Genomic DNA, 20,431 nt, shown 5'->3' with positions numbered 1-20,431 from the left:
GCCCCTTCATGCTCTCTCTGGTTGATCAAGATCGAAATTTAAGTATGTGCACCCGCATTATTAACAAAAAGCGATTCGAATCTGTTTGAACCAGTTTAAACGGAATAAAACGGATTTAGTGGCGCTTTATTAATCGATTCCCATGTAACGCATATTACGATCCGGGGAGCTAATTATTGCCCGTTTCTTACTAATTAGTACCGACAGTCTGAATGATGGCTTTTTAATTTTTTTATTTCGTTTAAAGTGCATGTTATTGTATGTATAAATGAATTATGTGATTTTCAGGTTATGTCGGATGGTCTGACAACCCCGAAATCATCTGAATAAATCTCAGTTTTCTAAAAAATAAAATAAGCAATTCAATCCTTTTTATCAGTTAGTAATTTAAGGCTCGTTTTTTAAAAAAAATTAAATACAAAGTTTTCCATCGTAGTTTTGGAATCTAGACGATCTGGCAACAGCGTGTTAAGTTGATGTTTATTCTTATACATCGCCTGTCATATGGCAAAAAGGCGTTTTCGTAATATGGCGAAAGTTTGGCTTTATGAACTCCCTACTTTATAATTTATTTTTGGGAATATTTTTTTCAACAGTTGGATCTGTTATTTTAGTTTTTTTTTATTCATTATTATTTTGAGGCCAAAATAATCTTTTAGGTTAATTTGTCTTATACGTCAAACGTCTTACGTCAAAATGCAATTTCTAACCTCACTTAAGCCATTCAATTATTTCTGAAAATTTTCGCAATTATTGTCTTAGAGCGCTATAAAGCCTTTGTCACGTCCTTTTCAGTTCTTCCAGTTTCTTTTATCTTAGTTTTATTACCCTATCATTATCGCGCAGAACATAAGATCTGACAACCATGCCTGCTGACATATACTTCAAATGTCTAATACTTAATTGTCCTTACCTTTCCAACCTCACTTTTTTATTAAGAAATTGTTTGTTTTTCTAAAAAAAAAATAAGTAAACTTGCTTTCACTTAAAAACCTAAATAGTGATAAAATGGAGGTGGACCGAGAGCTAACCGACGAGGAGTACGTGGTACAGCGGGCCAAAGAAGCACTGAAAATCGACCCCTACTCTGCAAAAGCCTGGATGCTAACGGCTAAATCACTGTACCCCAATAACTTTACTGTGCAGGTACCTACTATATATTTATTATTATGCTAGGGCCATAGTTCTCTTTTTGTTGATAAGTGTTTATAAAATTTTAACTCATACTCACTGGGATTTACATAATAGAACAAGTTCAGACTTCCATTCAAGCACTCAAAAAACCTATTAAATAATGGTTTATTTTCCGTGCAATTGGTACTCCTGAAACGTAGGTTTAGATCTAATAATAATTAATTTAAAACATCGAGTTGCCCTGGAAGGCTTGTAAGTGTCCCTTTCGTGACAATCCTGGCTACAGCCTTATATAATGCATTTTCTTTTTTTATTTCATTTTTTCACCACCCTCAATATTTAAAGCCACCTCAGATTCATTAATGTGAGTAGTAAATAGCATAAACTGAGTTTTACTCATATGGCACCTGGTCAATGCATAATCCCGCCAATCTCTTAGATTCAGTTACAGAGCTATTTGTTTCTATAGAAGTCATATTAGCATATAAGATATTTGAGGTTATCAAATTAGACTCAACCACATCAGCTTTATAGAAGAAGACTCCTATCATAACTGTTTTGATATCTAATCTTTGAACCACAGAATTTACAAGGGATACAATAGCATCGACGGGTGAGCAGACTCTCACGAGATGTGTTTGTCAAATAGGTATAATGGACACTTTCAGTTGACTTTGAAAAACACCTTCACAAGTCAGTACAGGAGGTATATATTCGGATACTTTAATTGCCAAGGATATCTCTTGAGTACTTGCATGAACCTCAAAAACTCATGGACCTCAAGCTCAGTAACTGGTTGAAGAAACGTTGAGTTACCACAAGCTTCTGCATTAGAATGAAGAACAGAAATTGATTGATGAGTGGTCACTTGTCTTGTATTTGACAATAAAATAGTGGTTAAATTATTCAGCTGCAATACTGTAATAATTGAAAACATCGTGTCGAACTTGCATTGTCTTATTTATTTAATGTAACACGACGTTTCGGTTGGTAAGTATCTCCAACCATTATCAAGTGTAAACTGACAGCAAACTACTATTCTATAGGCTTATATACTAGATGTGTGCAGGGATGTGGAAAGGAAAGTCATCCATGAAAAGAGTTGGGGGGAGGACACTCCTCTCTCTAGATCCTACACTGTACTGAGAGTAGTGGCTTCCAGATGTTGGGTACATCGACGCTTGGCTGGCTGAAGATCACCTGATTTGGTGAAATGAAAACTGCCTCTATGAACTTCCTCTTCCGCCAGTGCTGTTCCTTGTGCAGAATCTTGGCTTCTGACCAATGGATATTGTGTCCATTATAGGATATTAGGATTATATTAGGATTTGTAAACCTCTCCTCTTTGGGTCCAGCTGTGATGTTCCTTCGCTCTGACTTCTAGGGGGCTCTTTCGCACGAAAGACGCTGCATTTCCCTGGATCGATCTAATGATCTCCAAAAGGAATTTCGAGAGTTCTGATGTCGGCGAATTTCTAGAACTCGTGATGGGCCGCAGAGGCATTTGCTCCTTATGAATCTTGGGTAGTCCGTATAGGTGTCGAGGTTTGCTATAATGTGGTGTCAGTCTAGAGCGTACCGCATCCGACAATGTTGAGGAGTACTTCTTAAGTGCTCTGTAAATTCGACCTTCTATGGTTGTCGTGGGATCCTTAGATAGTAGCCTGTATTCGCCTTTGTTCAAAACTTCCTCAACCTTGTTTTCGTAGGTTTCCAGGTCCATAACCACAGTTGCATTGCTCTTATCTGCAGGAAGAATTTTAATGTTCTTTTCACTTTTGAGATTCCTGAGAGCTGTTTCCTCTTCTTTGCTGATGTTCTGCGAAGGTTTCTGTTTTTTAAGTGAGTCCAGAGCAACCCTTACCTCGTGTCGAAATTCCTCGGCCTCAGGACGTGGTAGGTGGATTGATTCTACTGAGCACCACTATCAGAAGCGTGGTATCAAAGACCAAACCAGATGGCCTGTTGGATACCAAAAATTTCGTCTACCAGATCCCATGTGAGTGCGGTGACTCATACATAGGTGAAACGAAGCGCCCTCTAGAAGTCAGAGCGAAGGAACATCGCAGCTGGACCCAAAGAGGAGAGGTTTCCAAATCCGGAATAGCAGAGCACGCGTGGCATAATGGACACAATATCCATTGGTCAGAAGCCAAGATTCTGCACAAGGAACAGCACTGGCGGAAGAGGAAGTTTGTAGAGGCAGTTTTCATTTCACAGAATCAGGGGATCTTCGTGTCCTCCCCCCAACTCTTTTCACGGATGACTTTCCTTTCCACATCATTTTATTAGAGGAACCTATTTATAATAGGCATTTTTCTTGTTAGTAATAATTGGTTCCCTATATTCTTTGAATTTTAGTTTATAGTTTGCGCTTATTTATTTACTATTTGATTTTCTACAACTCATAAACAGACAAAGCAGATTTTTGCGTCATTGCTTACAATCTCATTACTAAGCCAGTCTGAGTTGCAATTCAACCAGATTTATTCAACAAATTCTAGTAGAACAGGAAGATCAATATATTATATAATTTTGTTTAAAAACAAAGTAAATCATTCCAGGATTCATGCTGAAGTATTTATGCTATAGCCAAAACCCTTATTTTGTCATTATAAAATGAGGCAAAAATATTGTCTATAATTGTGGATAATCAATCAAATTTATTAATATTACATACAGAAATACTCGTGATATATTTATAAAATAATTGTGATATATTTTTTATTAGTTCGAAGCTTACCTAATCGAAAAAGCCGCCGGTAACGTCAAAGAGGCGGCCAAATGCTTCAGTGACTTGTAAGTACTCCTCAATAAACCAAACAAATAACTCAAATTGCAAGCGTTTTAAAGGATCGGCAAGTTCCAACAAACCCCAGAGCTTTTCAAAGAAGTTGAAAAAGTCACGGTTGCCCTTCGTTCTGAGGCAGATACTGAAGACCCAGAAAAACAATTTTTATGCGAAATGTTTAGGCACATCTCTTCTGAGGTACAACATAAACTATTACTATTTACTGCAGATCATTGCGAGGACACTATGGAACATTGTCGACTGTTGTTGTTACTTTTACAAAGATTTCCGACAGCTATATCCAGTTATGGGGTGAGTAAGTTTAAGGGTGGAAATATTACAGTGAATTCTATTGTTTTGCTTAGCCTAGATTGGTGGATACATTGATGTCGGCTGAAAAGCATAGTGTCGATGGCCATCAGCCCATTAATCCTTATAGGAAACTGTTGGTTGGCGAACTTTTGCCCTTGTTGGCCAAGCAAGAGGTTAAGTTAGACTTGAGCACTAAATTATTGCTTAAGTTACTTAATAAGTCGCTGGAGTATTATTTGTGTTGCTTGGGAAAGTCTTGTGCATCAGTGCAGGTTATATGGTTGCCATTTCTTATGTTACAACATTAAATGCATAATTTTTTCCCTCCAGGAAAGTGAGTCCAGTAAGGAGAACATTTGGCATAAATTATTTTTTGTGGTTGAGTTTGTTGGTAAGCAGTTGAGTTGGGATGCAAACTTTGTGAATTTCACCGTTGGCTGGTAAGTTTTGTATGAGGGTGAAAGGCTAATGGTTTAAAATGATGCGTTTTAGGTCAAAAGAGGGCTACTGGCAAAAGGTTTTGAGTTACTGGCAACTAAAGTCCAAAACTCTACTTCACTATGAAGATAAGCAACTAATTTTTTGCTTATCGGTATTCTTTCTATACTGTCTTCACGAGTATATTGTTAGTCTTGTGCCGGATCAAGCACCAGGACAGACTGCCACCCCTTATTGTTTAGTGGAGGCTTTTATAGGTAAAGACCTTGCTTGTAACTAAGAAACACAGGGCCTCATTAAACATATGTATAAATAATTTTTTGAAAAGCTACACGTGTTTCAGTGAGCTTCATCAGACCTAAAAGTAAATAAAAAATAGTAGCAAAAGAACGCTTATAAAATATGCTGAAAAACTTTCTTGAAAGAAAACCATTAAGCCGGGCGTCCACCGAAAGCGGTGCTGTGCTGTGCTGCGTTGGGCAAAGCTGTAGTTGGACAGTCCACCAAAAGTTTGTCGTGCGTTAGCAAGCATAATATGATCTTATAAATTATTAATCTTTTAATTATGTTTAATAATATAGAAATTGAAAAGAATCTTTTTGATTTAAGTTCAGAAGAGGATGATTCCGAAGATGAGCATACAAATAATTTATTAAGTTGTATGCTTATGGCGGATAAAAGAAAACACAGATTTTGGATATCAAATCATTTAGTAGAGCGAAAACAATTTGGCGAATTTCATAAATTAATTCCAGTGTTAAGTGATGAGCAGTTTAAAAATTACTTTAGGCTTTCTAGAGCTCAGTTTGTGGAAATTCATGAATTAATAAGATTTGAAATTATAAAGCTTAATACGAACTACCGATAAAGTGTCACAACAGAGGAGCGTTTGGGTGTATGTTTAAGGTAAGTTATTTTTTTGATTATTTAAAAGTAATATTTTTAGTTTTTCCTGACACAAATTTATTCCATCATAAAAAAATAATCTAATAGGTATTAAATAAATAATTAATATTTCTGCTATAATAGCTAATAGTAATATTAATATAATAATTATGGATTATCTAAATTCCAATTTCCAAAGTAGCTTCCTGCAGTTTCGTCGCTTGATGACTGGTTGGATGTTGATTGTGGTGACGGTAGCGGAGTAGAAGTATGATGATGATGATTATGATTATTATAAATTGAGTTCGAATGTTGGGGTGGCTGTAGTGTGTGAAAGTAATGTTGGGAACCGTGAGTACCAGTGCTGCTGCTGGCGTGGCTCGTAAAATTACTCAGTTCCGCCTCAGTAACAGCATCAAATATTTTTCGCTTAATGGAAACTTGTAAATGTGGAGGCATAGCAGCTGTTGTTAAATACATACTGTTGAAAAATTCCTTAAGAGGATCATTCGACCGCAATTTTTGTTCAAATTCTTTTCTTTGAGCGTCTCGCTCAGCAGCCCTAGCCTCCCTTTTTTCAGTTTGTTGTTTCATTATCGATACAACGTTTTCTTGCCATTGACTTTTTTTCTTCTTAACAGGCTCTATAAACTCAGGATTTTTCTCTTGGGTTTCTCTACTACTTATTTGAGTTTCTTCGTCAGTCACTACCGTGTGTTCAAAGTCACTGTGTGATTGTTCGTTTTGAGTTTGTATTTCTTCATGTGGCCATGTTTCCATTGTATTTTCGTTTGATGATTGCGTGTCAGCTACGTTGGAACATCTTTTTCGGTTGGTCATATATGGAATCAACAATTCCATTTGTTTTTGGTATACCCACAACCGTTTTACCGCAGGTGCTGCGTCCCCACTTTTACATTCATTTTGCCTTTTTAAAGCGTCCCTGAAAGAATCCCTTAACTTTTTCCATACCCGTTTAGCCTCTTTTCCTAAAAAAAAAAAACTAATTTAAATATTAATAAAATTAAAAAAAAACTTTTTTTTTTAGATTTCTAGCGACGGGCGATTCCTACAAAACAATTGGATATAGTTTCCGTTTAGGAGAAAGAACTGTCTCAAAGATAGTTAATGAAGTTTGTTCATCCCTTTGGTCCCAGTTGCAACCGACATTCATGAAAATGCCCGACCAAGAGTCTTGGAAAGCCTATGAATTGGAATTTAGAGAACGATGGCAGTTTCCAAAATGTGTCGGTGCTATAGACGGCAAGCATGTGGTTATAAAAGCCCCACCGAATTCAGGTTCATCGTTTTTTAACTACAAGAAAACTTTTTCTGTAGTATTGATGGCCATAGCAAGTGCCAATTATCAACTGATTGCAGTCGACATTGGGTCATCAGGCAGATTTAGTGACGGGGGAATATTTGCTGATAGTCCTATTGGGCGAAGGTTAAAAACAAATTCGTTTAATTTTCCTGAACCTAGTCTCATGGAAAATTATAATGAATATAATTTTCCCTTCGTATTAGTCGGAGATGAGGCATTTCCGCTCATGGTAAATCTAATGAGACCATTTCCAAGACGATCTTTAAATAAAGAAAATCGTGTTTTTAATTATCGCTTGAGCAGAGCTAGACGAGTTATAGAAAATACTTTCGGTATATTGGCAGCAAGATTTCGAATCTATAAACGTCCATTGGAATGCAAATTGGAGAGTATAGATAGCATAATTAAAGCGACCTGTGTTCTACATAATTATTTAGGCACTAGGGAAGGTAGATCGCCTAATATAAATGAAGAACAATTAGGAAAAAGTTTGCCTGAAAATCAGTGGTTGCCATTAGCACATAGAGGTGTAAGAGCAACAGCTGAATCTTTTGCCATAAGGCAGAACTTTTGTAACTACTTTAACTCTGACACAGGAAGGATTCCGTGGCAAGATAAAATTATGTAAATAACCAGGAGTAATAAAACAAATTGTCGTACGTTTTGTATTTATTTTAAGTATCCTGTACCAAATTTCTTGAATAAATGGTTCTTTTCGAGTTAAAATAAAGAATAAATAAAAATAAATATTAAAATTTAACACCCTATACCTTAGTAACCATTTACTTTAGGTAAGTATGGAATATAGATAAATAATATAGGTATACAGGGTGTTTTACGTAACCACACTACTGTAAACTACACCCCTACTCGCTTATTTTGAATGAAACAGCCTAATATTGTTACTTTTTTGGATTTCACATTTCACACTAGATTCTAAAAACTTTAATGTATCACACTTTTATCTTTATCCAACTGTTTTTAAAATACAGGATGCCAAATAAATAATATAGTGACTTTTACGACTTTATGGGACTCTAGAGCTAATTCTGTTAAAAGATGGAGTGAAATAAAGTTCATTTTTCTATCTTAACTTTTTCGGACCAATCTGTGTGATTTTTTAATTTTGTGTTTAATTTTGTTTTTAATTTTTAATTCTGTGTGAATTTGTGTGATTTTAATTTTATTTATTTAAACTTACCGTCTGTTATATTGCACTTTTTTGAGACTTCTTCCCAGACAATATCACGTGCGTCTTGACTTTTATAGTTCTTTTCATCTACTTTCCATAGGCAAGGATTTAATCTCACAGTTTCAATGAATTGTTCCATTTTTATCGTAATTAATAAAAAAAAAACAAAACGAGTTTGCCCGTCTCCGCACAGCGTCAATCGAACACAAAGCGAAGTCATGCGGCCCCGCACGACATAGCTTGTCTCGCCGCACAGCGCCCCAGCTTTAGTGGACGGTACTTCATAAGAATGCATTGGCAACCCAGCACCGCTCAACGCCGCTCCACCCAGCACAGCACAGCACCGCTTTCGGTGGACGCCCGGCTTTACTGAAAGCGATATGTTTGATTAAGTTTAACTCAGCAAGAAAAGCTTCTTTAGAAAGGGGACAGTTGAAAAGGCGACAAAAAAGTGAATTAAGAGGCAAATTTGTAGGAATGTGGATGGCATTGTCCATAGTGGTGGGTTTACCAAAAAATGTAAGTTTTTAAAAAACTATAAAAATCAAATAAAATGTAGTCTTTTGGCTAAATAAACCAACAAAGATGTGGCCTCATAGTAGACATTCATAATTAAATGTGTAAATAAGTATACTTATAATGAATTTCCATTGTACAAGCAAATCTACAAAAATAATTATATATTATTCCTTTTATAAATTTATAGCTCTGAAGAAGAAAATAAAAATTTTTGAAAGCTTATTGGTAACTTAACAGGCATTTTATTACAACAATAGCCCTCATCAGGACTGTTCACTCTCTTATAATAAATGGCTTTATCCCAATATATAATATATCCTTTAACTTATTCATTACCTTTTATCAATAATATTATTAATAAGAATGGAATATTAATTTTGTTATATTTTATCAATATTGCAAATTCAATATAAAATATAGCTCAGCAATATAAATGAAATATATAAGTAATATTACGTGAGTATTAGTACAATACAGCATATACATTGATGCAACATTACAGTAACATACCCCATGAAATATTGCTATAATGTTTCAGCAATGTTGCGCATGCAATGAAAAAAGCGGACATTAAAACATTGCTGCAAGAAGCAATATTGCAGATGTAGTATTTCGGCAATATAATTTGCCGACAGGGGATCTCTGACCAAATGAAGGCAATCACCAGATGGAATATACTTGTACTGTAGATATTTAAAAAAAAAATTAGTTAACTCTACTGAAGTGCTTCTAAAACAGATGTAACTATCTGTCAGTGTGGTATTTAACCAGGCTGAAAAGTCGTAACCTGACGATGCTCCGATAGGAGTGAAACACGTGTAGCTTTTTAAGAAATTCTATTATACATGTCGGCTATACGTATTTTTCTAAGAATATTAAGATAAGGATTTATTTTGATTAGTAATAGGCTTGGTATTAAGTTACTGTCACCGATCGGCGGCACGGCCGTCCATTAATTATTTTTATGAAACTGGGTTCATGTTGATTTTTAGTGAAGTTTATTTAGAAATAAAATAAAGGACATGACTCAATATCTTTTAAGAGATATCGAGAGAGTGGAACGAAGCCGGGAATGAATGCTTGGAGAAGCATAAAGGAAAAGAAAAGCCAGTCTTTTGAGAGAACTACTAGTTCTTTTATTTTATTCGCGACGGTACTTTATACTGACGTAATTAAGTGTGTGTTTTCATGAATTACGAGTTTTACTTATAACGAACATGTCCGCCGAAAATAATAATACTGACTCTCCGACATACATATGTTTAATGAGACCCTGATTTGGAGTTTTTTACATTTGTTTTGCTCGCTTGTATGTGCCACTATTGCTCACAAGGATATTTTAGATCCCACACTGCCAAATCCCGCTTGCGAGCCTAAAAATAAGAAACGTAAGGGCGACACTGATTTAATTCACAATACGAACCCTCACATTTCGGTGGAAAAATCCGAATTAAAAGTGATGCAAAGCAACTTTTTGATGTGCGTCAACTGTTGGGACCTGATTTTCTCTTCCGAAAATCTCCATAGAGGTATGATCATTCATAAATGGTCAACTTCTTTAGAAACGTTTCCATTTATTTGCAGAATTCCTTAGAATCTACTCGTATCTAAAACTAGACTCTTGGTTATCAGTGTTTATAATAGACTACGCCCTCTATCGGGCGAGGTACGATGAGGCCCTGCTGTGCCTACAGAAAATTACAGAAAACCATGTACTATTACAAAAGTACATTAGGGTGGCCAGTATATTGTATATCAAGAAAAATTATAGGGTATGTACAATAATTGTTTCGCTCAATTTAAACCGTCTTCAGGTCGTTATTGTTATTTTAGTCATGCCTGGAACCTTTACTGCTGTCTTTGCCACTTCTGCCAAAAAATAACCACGGAAGTCTTAGCAGCGGTCTAATTACAGGAGGGAATCAGAGGCATTTACACTATTTACCTGTTACCAGGATGGCCGTTTTACAATATCTCGTAAAACTGCTGCTCAGATGCATAAAAGTAGGTTATGTGAACGCTATCCAGAATTCTATATGAGGTGTGTGTTTTTTTTTTAGGAAAACATGGGCAAACACGACTACAGCGAACTCTCCATTGGTCACATATTCGTGCTGGTGCAGCTCGATTGGCCCCAGGAAGAAGATTTTATTCCTCCCCTTTTGGAGGAAATCAAGCAGCACAGATCATTTCAGTATCACTTGTTTCAGGTGAATTTTTATTGGGTTCTTCTTAATTTAGTAAATTAATTTTTTTTTTTATAGAATTACATCATTAATGTTGATATAATGGAGGAGCTGACGTACCTTTGGACGCCCCAAGGGGGACAAATCAATTTGGAAATATTGCCAAATTTTGGGTAAGCAGATCAAGATAGATTTACTGTGTTTACTAGTACAGGAGTTGAATTAGGTCATTCAGGGTCGAAACGTTATATTTTATTGGCATAAAAGGCTTTAATTGTCGCCAAAATGTCATTGCATTACAGTAAATAAGAACCAATCAATCCTTGTCAATTTTGTCTTATAATAATTCTATACTGAGTAATTTGGAATATTTTAAAATTTAAAAAAAAACTTCAAGACCACAAACATGTCTCTTTAGAGAAACGATTTTTTACATTTCTTTAGTCATTCTTAGTTTTTTTATGAATATCGTTTCTTAAATTGAAGCATAAAAACTTACATAAGAATCATCTTGTATAGAATAAAATGGACTTTTGATTTGGTTTTATTGAATTGATATATAGGTGTCCGGAAAAAGGAGGCAAATACTTCTTTCTAAACAAATTGGCTGACCTCCCGGATCCAGTAACTTTTTACGTACTGTCAAAGTAACAAATTTAAACGCTTCTGACGCTCTTCACAAGCTTCTCAATTACTACCAAAATAAATCGAGGTTTTTAAATTACATATTTGTATTTGGTGTGTTTTCTTACAATTTATAAAACCCATAATGGCTCATAGACCAAGAAATGTATCCTTTTTCGAAATTTTTTTTTTTTTTTTTTTTTTTTATAAAAGGTAAAAAACACGAAATCTACAGCATCACAAATACATTTAATAAAATAACGAATGTTACATGTTTCGCTCGACTAGAGCATCATCAGACCTAAACAATAATTAAAATTATGTAACCCGAAAACAGGAGAATTCAACAAAAACTTACCATAACATACACAAAACACCTAATATTTAAGTAAACAAAGATTACAATAAAGTGGCACTATCTATGTACAAAGAACTCAACTAAACAATCAAATCCTTTATACATTTCAGAAATCTAACCATCATTTAAGAGTCTAGAACTACTTGAGGTTATTAAAAACTAGGTGGCCATCAAAATCAAACCTTTCATTAACACAGGACAGATCTGGGCTTTTAAAAGCTTTACTAATCTCCATTGTCTCCAACAAGTCTAGTTTTTTACTTTTGTTGCATTGATGCAGTATTTTTATATTTTGGCTGTCAGGAAAATCATGTCTGGAGTCGAGAAGGTGATTAGTAAAAGCTGATCTGGTCACTGTGATTTCGGTATTTTTTAATTTATTGTATTGGGCCTTGTGTTCACTAATCCTAGTAGAAATCTTCCTACCAGACTGGCCGACGTACATTGCAGGGCACTCTTTACACCTAATCTCATAAACTCCTGGAGAAGATAGCGGGGGTAGTTTATCTTTAGTTTTAATTAGATGTTTTTTAAGGTATTATTGGTTTTAAAAGCTGCGGTTATGCCAAAGGGAGAAAAAAAGCGGGATAATTGTGACGAAATTGGTCCAAAATAAGTAAACGACCTAAAAGTTTTGATATTGTTTGTTTGTTGTCTGATAAAATTAAATGATAATTTATACTTGTTCACATACTGAAAATACATTTTATATATAGGTTTAAGAGGGAAAAAGTTACTGACTGCTAGTTGTTTGATGGTAAGGAATTCTTTTTTAAAAGCTTCACGAGAAAGTGGGATGTTAAAAAGTCTGTAAAATAAAGAATGAAAAGCAGCAAATTTATGTGAGGACGGTGATGTTGAATTATATTGTATAATATTATCTGTTGTTGCTTGTTTACGAAATATTTCAAAGGATATCTTATTTCTTTCCCTCTTAAGTAATAAATCTAAGAATGGTAAGGTGTTGTTCTGTTCCCGTTCGATTGTGAACTCAATTTTAGAGTGAAGAGAGTTGACATAATTATGGAAATTTGTAAGCTCTACCTCACTTCCATTCCAAATCAAACATATATCATCCACATACCGTTTATAAAAGATGATGTTATTTTTAAAATTACTGCTCATTATTTTTGTTTCTAAGTTGCTAAGAAATACTTCACTAAGAAATGGCGATAAAGAACAGCCCATTGCTAGACCTTCTTTTTGTTTGAAAAAACGGTTGTTAAATTGGAAAAAATTTTGATCTAACACAGTAGAAAGAAGCAAAAGTAGATTTTCCACCAAAAGTGAATCAAGTTTCCCCCTGAGAAGATCTTTGACTAAGACCAGACAATCAGCGGGTGGAATGCTTGGAAATAAGTTTTCTTGAAATAACTTTACTTTTTCGAAATGACGGATATGTTTTTGATGTTTGGCAAGTTTTAAATATTATTGTAAACGGTAAATACCTGTCAATTCTTAACTAGGAAAATGTGACTCCAATGCTAGTTTAGCCGCTAGACGCTATACCCAGACATTCCCAAACCGATTTCATCCCAAAAGAAAATATTTTTTAAATTTGGTTAACTGTCTAAGGAAGACTGGAAGTTTCAGCGAAAGACGGAAGGGTAATTGCGGCGGATCTCGTGCGATGCAATCAGGGCAAGAGGAAGAAATTTTAAGAATTGTCCAAGAATCACCAAACATTAATACTAGGGTTTTGGAAAATGGGGTGGGAAATATTGGGAAAACCGAGACACATCATATTTTATGGAGTCAACAACTTTACCCAATTCATCTTCAAAAAGTTCAGGGGTCTTTTACCCGGTGATCCCGAGGCAAGACTTGCTTTTTGTAGATGGTTATGTGAAATGAATAATAGAAATGTGGATTTTATAAGGGAGATTCTGTTTACTGACGAGGCCACGTTCACGAGAAACGGCATGACAAATATCCGTAACGCACACATATTGGCTGAAGAGAATCCTAGGGCCATAGTTGAGACACATTGTGTCACAACACAAGTGGGCAGGTGTTGTGGATAACTTTCTTTTAGGAGCTGTCATTTTACCAGGTAATTTAACTGGTGATTTATTTCTGTTGTTTCTACAAGAAATACTGCCCGATTTGCTTCTAAATTTAAGACAAAATCTTTGGTTTCAACTCGTTGATGCTCCGGCTCATTTTGCTATAAATGTTAGGAACTATTTACATCAAGTATTTTATAATCGCTGGATTGGTAGGGGTCGAGATGCTCCTGTTCCGTGGCCACCTCGTTCGCCCGACCTTACACCTTTGGATTTTTTGAGTCTGGAAATGTATAAAAGACTTTTTGTATATGGTTCCGATTTTAAACGAGGATCATTTAAGGGAAAGAACTATTGCAGCTGGAGAGCATTTCAGGTATTTTTCAAAGCCTTAGATTTTCTCTAATAAAGAGTGCTTGTATGTGTATACAAATGAATGGAGGTTACGTAGAATAAATAATTTAGGGTCATTATTCTATGATTTTTATTATAATAAGTAATTTAGAAAAAATTAATAAAATGTATCTAGATTTTACAATTAAGATATCTGATAAACGGATTCTCGAAACGACATTTACTAAGAATACTTTTTTTACAAGAAAAGACTGGATAATTAGAATTTTTTACTAGAACTTTATTATACAGGGGTACAAAAAAGTTTTGGTATTTTTAACACATGCAATATACCGCAGGTGGCGCCCTCTGCAAGGTACAGCAAATCTATGAACGGATTTCAATTTCTCGTTCCAAAAAATCCCCTCACACCAAATTTTAATTTAATATCTTATAAAACACTCGACTTACTTTAAGAAAACGACTTTCTATTTCTCATTTTGACGCCCTGTATATTGAATACCGTGCGCCCAATTAAAAAATGATATAACGAAAGTCGCATTATTTTGGTCCACCCTATATGTGGCCGGCGGATTGGCCTCCTTTTTCCAGACACCCTGTATATGTGATGATGGTGCAAGATCTTTTTCCCACAAATATGATGATAAATAAAATATATCGCAGCAAAAATTCTATAGTAGATTTTAATAAACTAAAATATATTTTCGCAAATGAAAAATGGAATGATATATATAAACATCTAAATCCTGATACAAGTATGAACGAATTTGTACAAGTCCTAAATAGGAATATTCAAATGACTATGAAAGTAAGAACTTACAACAGGACAAAGAAAAGAACCCCTTGGATAACAGATGCAATAATAAAATCAATTTAAACGTGGGACAAACACTTTACAAAGAACACCTCAATGATGAAAACCTTGTACAGGAGATATAGGAACATAATTCACATATTATAAAAATCAAAAAATAAATACTACAAAGAGCAGCTATTGGAAAATAAAAAAAACCCTCGTACATTTTGGGAAACTAACTAAATATAAAAAAGAATGAAAATCAAAGAGGAGAAATAGAAAATAGCAGTGTGGGAATACTCTAATAAATAATCAAGACAAATTTGAATATTTTAATGAATTGTTTGTCAACGTGGGAAAATCTTTGGGCGAAAAAATAAAAATTCCAGAACAAAAAACTTCGCTTCCAATATGTGTGATTATAAGTCTTTTTCCTTTTCCCGAAGGTACTTTAATACCCGTAGACAGGCCTTCTATGAAAGCTTGGCGAGCACTGCTTATATTTTTGTCTTGCCACATTTTTTGGACTATATAACCTTCGTTAATCCACGTCTCATCAAGATAAAAAACTTTCTTTTGCTCCCTGCGGTACTGCTTGATACTTCTCAAGTATTGTCGTCTCCAACAAACAATTTCGTCGCTCTCCAGTAAAAGTGCTTTGCGGTTATGCTTTTCCCAGGCAAAATCCATATTTTTTAAAGTTTAAATTCATAAATATTATAAGTACCTGCGCCTATGAACTACCACGAAATGTAGCCAAACAGAACGGAATTCCCCAGTTTATTGCTCTATACACTTCTGAAATAGAGTATAGATACTTTATAATAATAGTAAGTATAGCGACTACGTTCTGTGTTAATTTTTTTAAAATTTTAATTCAACAATTACATGATATAATTACGTGATAAATTAATGACAAATAACTGGATAATTTTAGGTAGACAGTGTCTACCTTGTCTACTCGTACGCTTCGCCACTGGTACAATGCCTCATAGAGTTCAGGCTGTTATTCAAGCTAACAGCGACGTTACGCCTTACTAATTTGTATTTTCCTTTTTTAAAACTCACTTGTTCCAATATTTAGTTGTCAGCATTTCTCAGTTATTTACCAAGTAATTAAATACTAAATAACTTAAAATATATAAATAAATTATAAAAACAATATTAAACATTATAAAAAATGCTTGTTCATTTCATATTTATGATAAAAAAAATGTATAATATTTTCGCTAAATGGGCATTTTATTTCAAAATAACTGCTTGTTCCAACATGTAGTTGTTAGGGCTCGTACTATAACTACTACACCAAAAGTGTTAAGCAGGTTCTTATTGTAGAACGTTTCGATCCTTTACCGGATCTCATTAAGCAATATCGAAGAACCATTTTCTTACATACTAACTGCTTCTTTATCCAAGAAAAACACTCACCTCTACTACCTCTTCAGAGAACAAACTTGTTCTATAAAGTTGAATGCATTTTTAGGAGCCAAAGAAGAATAGGTACCAGGGGCGCGGATAAAGGAGCCAAAGAAGAACTGCGGCAAGCGATAAGGAGACAAGTGGCGAGAAGTAACGAGCGATTAGACGATCTGCTGATAAGTTTCTTACAAAACGAGCGAGCGCTTATCCTTCAGGCGCTAGTATGATGCTTGCGACAGGACCTGGTCGTTTCCCACGTGAATCCCTGAGATAAATCGCGGAAAAGTAGGAAACGCAGGGAAACCGGGAAAATGCGACGGGGTGATTTGGTGGTTTTTCCCATACAACGTGCGTGCGTTAAAACTCCCATAAAAACCGTCGTTAAGGGGGTCCAATCGCTCGGCAATTGTTTGGAAGTATTTCCGATCGGTGCAACCGGTCCTGTGAATAGTGAGGAAAAGGTCGACGGTGTGAACTGTGATGAAATCGTTATTTTCCCCGTTAGTTAACGAGTTGCAATTTATTCGGTTTGTATGTAAAAATAATGTGTTTGTAAGGAGAGTTATTTTTTTTAAATAAAGGTGTACAAAATTATTTCGCATATTTAATAAAATCCCCGAATATAAAAGTCTTTTTACGATAAAGTCCTTCGAATTACAACTCGAAACCAAATGCCTGCAATAAAGCAACAATGCCAATTATCCAGGATCAACTCACGACTCACTTATTTGGTGAAATTCTGAGGTAAAAAAATTCCTTTTGACCCAATAACCACTTGAACCAGTATTAATGACCCCATATCAAAACCCTTTGGAAGGCTCTTCAGAATCCCATTACAATCAAAACCATATAAGGGCAAGAAACTGTATTGTATGTGAATGATAATGAACAAATGACAACCTACAAAATATAGGGAACCAAAATATAATGGAGAACTTAGGTGATTGAGAGGGAGAGGCAATAAGAAGTATTGTTAACATAATCTTAATTATCAATAAAATCCAAATTACTTTTTTATGTTATAGATATAAGCTTTTTTTTCTGAATAAAACAAGTGTCTATTTGGTCAAAATATAGTTTAATTGGTACATAACTTGATAATTGATAATTACGTCAACATGTTGAAGTAACAATAAACTTTTTTATTTATAATACACAAAAAATCACCAACACAATAAAAACAACTGAAAATCTTACATTAAGAAAACAGGTAAACAAAAAATTAATATATATAATAAGGAACATCAAATATTCAAATACTTTTTGTAAGGATTACAAATCAAAACTCATTCTAATTAAACAAAAAAAATAACTTAAATATGTATACTAGTGAAAGAAAACATATCCAGGGTTACAAATATAAGCTTTTCCAAAAATATTTCTTAAGTATTTCTAGTATTAAATATCACAATTTCCTACAGGTCAAAATTCAGTCTAAATGTAGTTTTACATTTTCTTATTCCTTAAAATTTCACAGAGTCCAGTTAATTTTGTATTTGAAGTGTTGTCAATGCTTTCTAACTTTTGCAAACGATTATCAATATTCTCTAGAATTGATTGTATTATTATCACGTTTTTTCTTTTTATTCGGGTTTCTCTCTCTCTTTTTGCCTTATATAGGCAAAATAATCTTGGTCATCGTCTGGACCTTTTCTTTTCTCTTGTTGAAGACTTTCATTTCTGTGTTGAGGGTGAGCGAACTAATAAATTTGTATCTGGCATATTTTCTAAATCAATTTGGGACAATATTTACTGTATAGGGCTAACTGATAATGTTCCAGAAGTAACTGTAGCAGAACATATTCTTTTCTTTGGAATAACCAATTTTTCCTGGTATGATTCAAACTAAATTGAAAAGTAGTTATTTATGAAATTTTTTCAATCTTATAGAGGAAGTACAAACATTTGTTTAAAGCTTCTATTATAGGCTTTGATATTAGTAAACTTATTGCTACAAGGCAATATTATACTTACACCTTTTTCCTGTGTTCCACAGTCTTCAAAAAATGCCTTTCTAAGAATAATTAAGAATCGGTTATCAGTGTCAGATATACCTACATTTATTTGTACACGTTCGCTGCCAACTCGGTCTATAAGACCGAAAAGAAATTTTGCCACCCTCGCCAATGCGGTCTATAGGTCCGAGCTAAATATTCAATCCTCCTTCGCCAACTGTTTTATTTTACATTGGTTTAGGGCTGGTAATAGACCGAGTTGGCGTCTGACGATAATTGGAACATATTAGTTTTTTAAAAATATGCCGAACTCGAGATGATTTTTATTATTTTGCATATTTTATTTCTAGATATGGTAGGTTAGAGAAATAGGAATATTTTACATAATATATTGTTTATTTTTGAAATAATCTTAAACAAAAACCAATAGTTTATATAATAATGTATGAACAAACGTAATAAAAAAATCCTATCTATGAATTTTCACATCTATGAACCTTATTGAAGCAGCCCAAGCAGAAAAACGGTTCACCATCGCAACCTTTACAATAAAAACGTACTCTAGTGAGTTTTCGTGCCTCTTTCCATCCTTTTTTGGTTCTTAGTTTTTCATAGCATATACTGCAAGGTCTTCGTTTCTTATAGTCACTTTTCCTCATTTCGTTTTTTTCGCGTTTTCTTTTTGGAGTAATCTCTGCATCCGGTTGCTCTAAAGGATCCTACGCTTCACATAACTTATATGTAACAGCTTTTCGAAACTGAAGTAAGAGAATTAATTTCCTTACACATAATCCATGCATTGACCATGGCAGTATCCAGGATAGTCTCCACGCCTAACTTACGTTACCACTTAAAGGTTCTACGTAAAGGCGTCTGATAAGCTGTCATTTGATCAGACCGACTACTTTCCTGCATTATATGCTGCAATGGCTATCAGGCTTCTTTACAGTTTTTTGTCTGCGGTTTGTCGTGTCTACTGTTGTGTTGCTATGTTTTGTAGAAAGAACTAAAACGTTACGTTTATCATTATTATTATTATTATTTTGTCAATCAAAGGTTGAATCTTATGGAGTCTGTTATTTTCTGGATTATCCTGACTATCTGCAAAGTGCAACATACGTAGTAAGAGCTCAAATCTATTACGTGTCATAACTTTGGGAGCCATAGAGTATTTATACATATCTTCTCGGCTCCAATAGGCTTGTATATTAGGCATTTTTATAATACCCATATAGGAGAGCAAGCCAAAAACTTTCTTGATTTTATTTTTATTTGTGGGTAACCAGTCACGTAACCTAGATTTACTACTTACATCTGCCTCACTTGAAATAACTTGTGTGGCATAAAGATTCATTTGGTCAGCAATGTATTGGAAAATAGGATCATCAACCAGTGAAAAAAAGAACATTTCAAGAGGTTCTTCGCACAGAAGCTCAGCAAGATGGGATTCAGTGCCAGTTTGTTTTGTAAAGGGTAATAAAACTGGTTGTTTACCTGTTGGAATTCCCCATATCATATTATCTGAGGCGGTGTTATCAGCTAAACCGTTTTCTGTATCTGTGTTTTGCGTAACCACGGAGGCAGCATTACTTCCTGGCAATGGAAAATTTTGACCAGAATTACCAGATAATTCATCGTCACTGTTGTTTGTGTATTGAGCAGGCACGGGGGAGCTTGTAGAATTTATATCGGAACTTCCAGATGTGTCATCATCACTGGGTTTATAGTTACTATCTGCGACACTATCGTCTAAAAAAAAATCCATCAAACGTTATACATCTTCGCAGTCCACTTATTTTCAGAAGTTAACTCAGTTTAGGTTTACTAGCTCAAATTTAAAACATGTTTTAGACATCATAATTGATTTGTAAGCAAAGCAAAAAATATAGGTATAAAATATATGCCTATATCATAATAACCTAATCTACTCACTACAAAAAAAAAAACAAAAACAGCAGCACGACTATACACGATTTACAGAATAAAGATAAGTTTCTCTAAGCATTATCCTCTGATTGAGAAGATTCATCTGACATGTTTTCCATAATATGATCCATTTCGTCTTGTAACTCTTTTTGCGTAAAAGCACGTTTCCTGGACATTATAGAAACGCAAAGTACAAACAAAAATATCAACAA

At 34.5% G+C, this 20,431-nt stretch overlaps 1 protein-coding gene across 1 annotated transcript; it reads left to right on the top strand.

Moving 5' to 3' along the window:
* The first annotated feature begins 565 nt into the window (after positions 1-565).
* On the top strand, positions 566-16,932 carry LOC126741105 (integrator complex subunit 10). The gene is made up of 12 exons (XM_050447435.1): positions 566-1,146; positions 3,866-3,933; positions 3,988-4,237; positions 4,291-4,509; positions 4,568-4,677; positions 4,730-4,932; positions 9,939-10,124; positions 10,180-10,367; positions 10,429-10,599; positions 10,656-10,805; positions 10,860-10,954; positions 16,403-16,932. Exons 1-12 carry the CDS (start codon positions 1,009-1,011, stop codon positions 16,563-16,565), a joined length of 1,941 nt encoding a protein of 646 aa, XP_050303392.1. The 5' UTR covers positions 566-1,008; the 3' UTR covers positions 16,566-16,932.
* Positions 16,933-20,431: the final 3,499 nt, after the last annotated feature.

The sequence above is a fragment of the Anthonomus grandis genome, chromosome 10 (genome assembly GCF_022605725.1).
Source record: "Anthonomus grandis grandis chromosome 10, icAntGran1.3, whole genome shotgun sequence".
In the NCBI taxonomy this organism is placed as follows: Eukaryota; Metazoa; Arthropoda; class Insecta; order Coleoptera; family Curculionidae; genus Anthonomus; species Anthonomus grandis.
The sequence above is the reverse complement of the archived record's forward strand: the minus strand, read 5'-3'. Positions and strand labels throughout refer to the sequence as shown.

Bases quoted from the DNA above. Each gene is read 5' to 3' on its own strand.
- LOC126741105 (XM_050447435.1), top strand. From the start codon at position 1,009: ATGGAGGTGGACCGAGAGCTAACCGACGAGGAGTACGTGGTACAGCGG. The intron at 4,238-4,290 runs GTGAGTAAGTTT...TGTTTTGCTTAG, and splicing joins CAGCTATATCCAGTTATGGG to CCTAGATTGGTGGATACATT. The intron at 4,510-4,567 runs GTTATATGGTTG...TTTTCCCTCCAG, and splicing joins AGTCTTGTGCATCAGTGCAG to GAAAGTGAGTCCAGTAAGGA.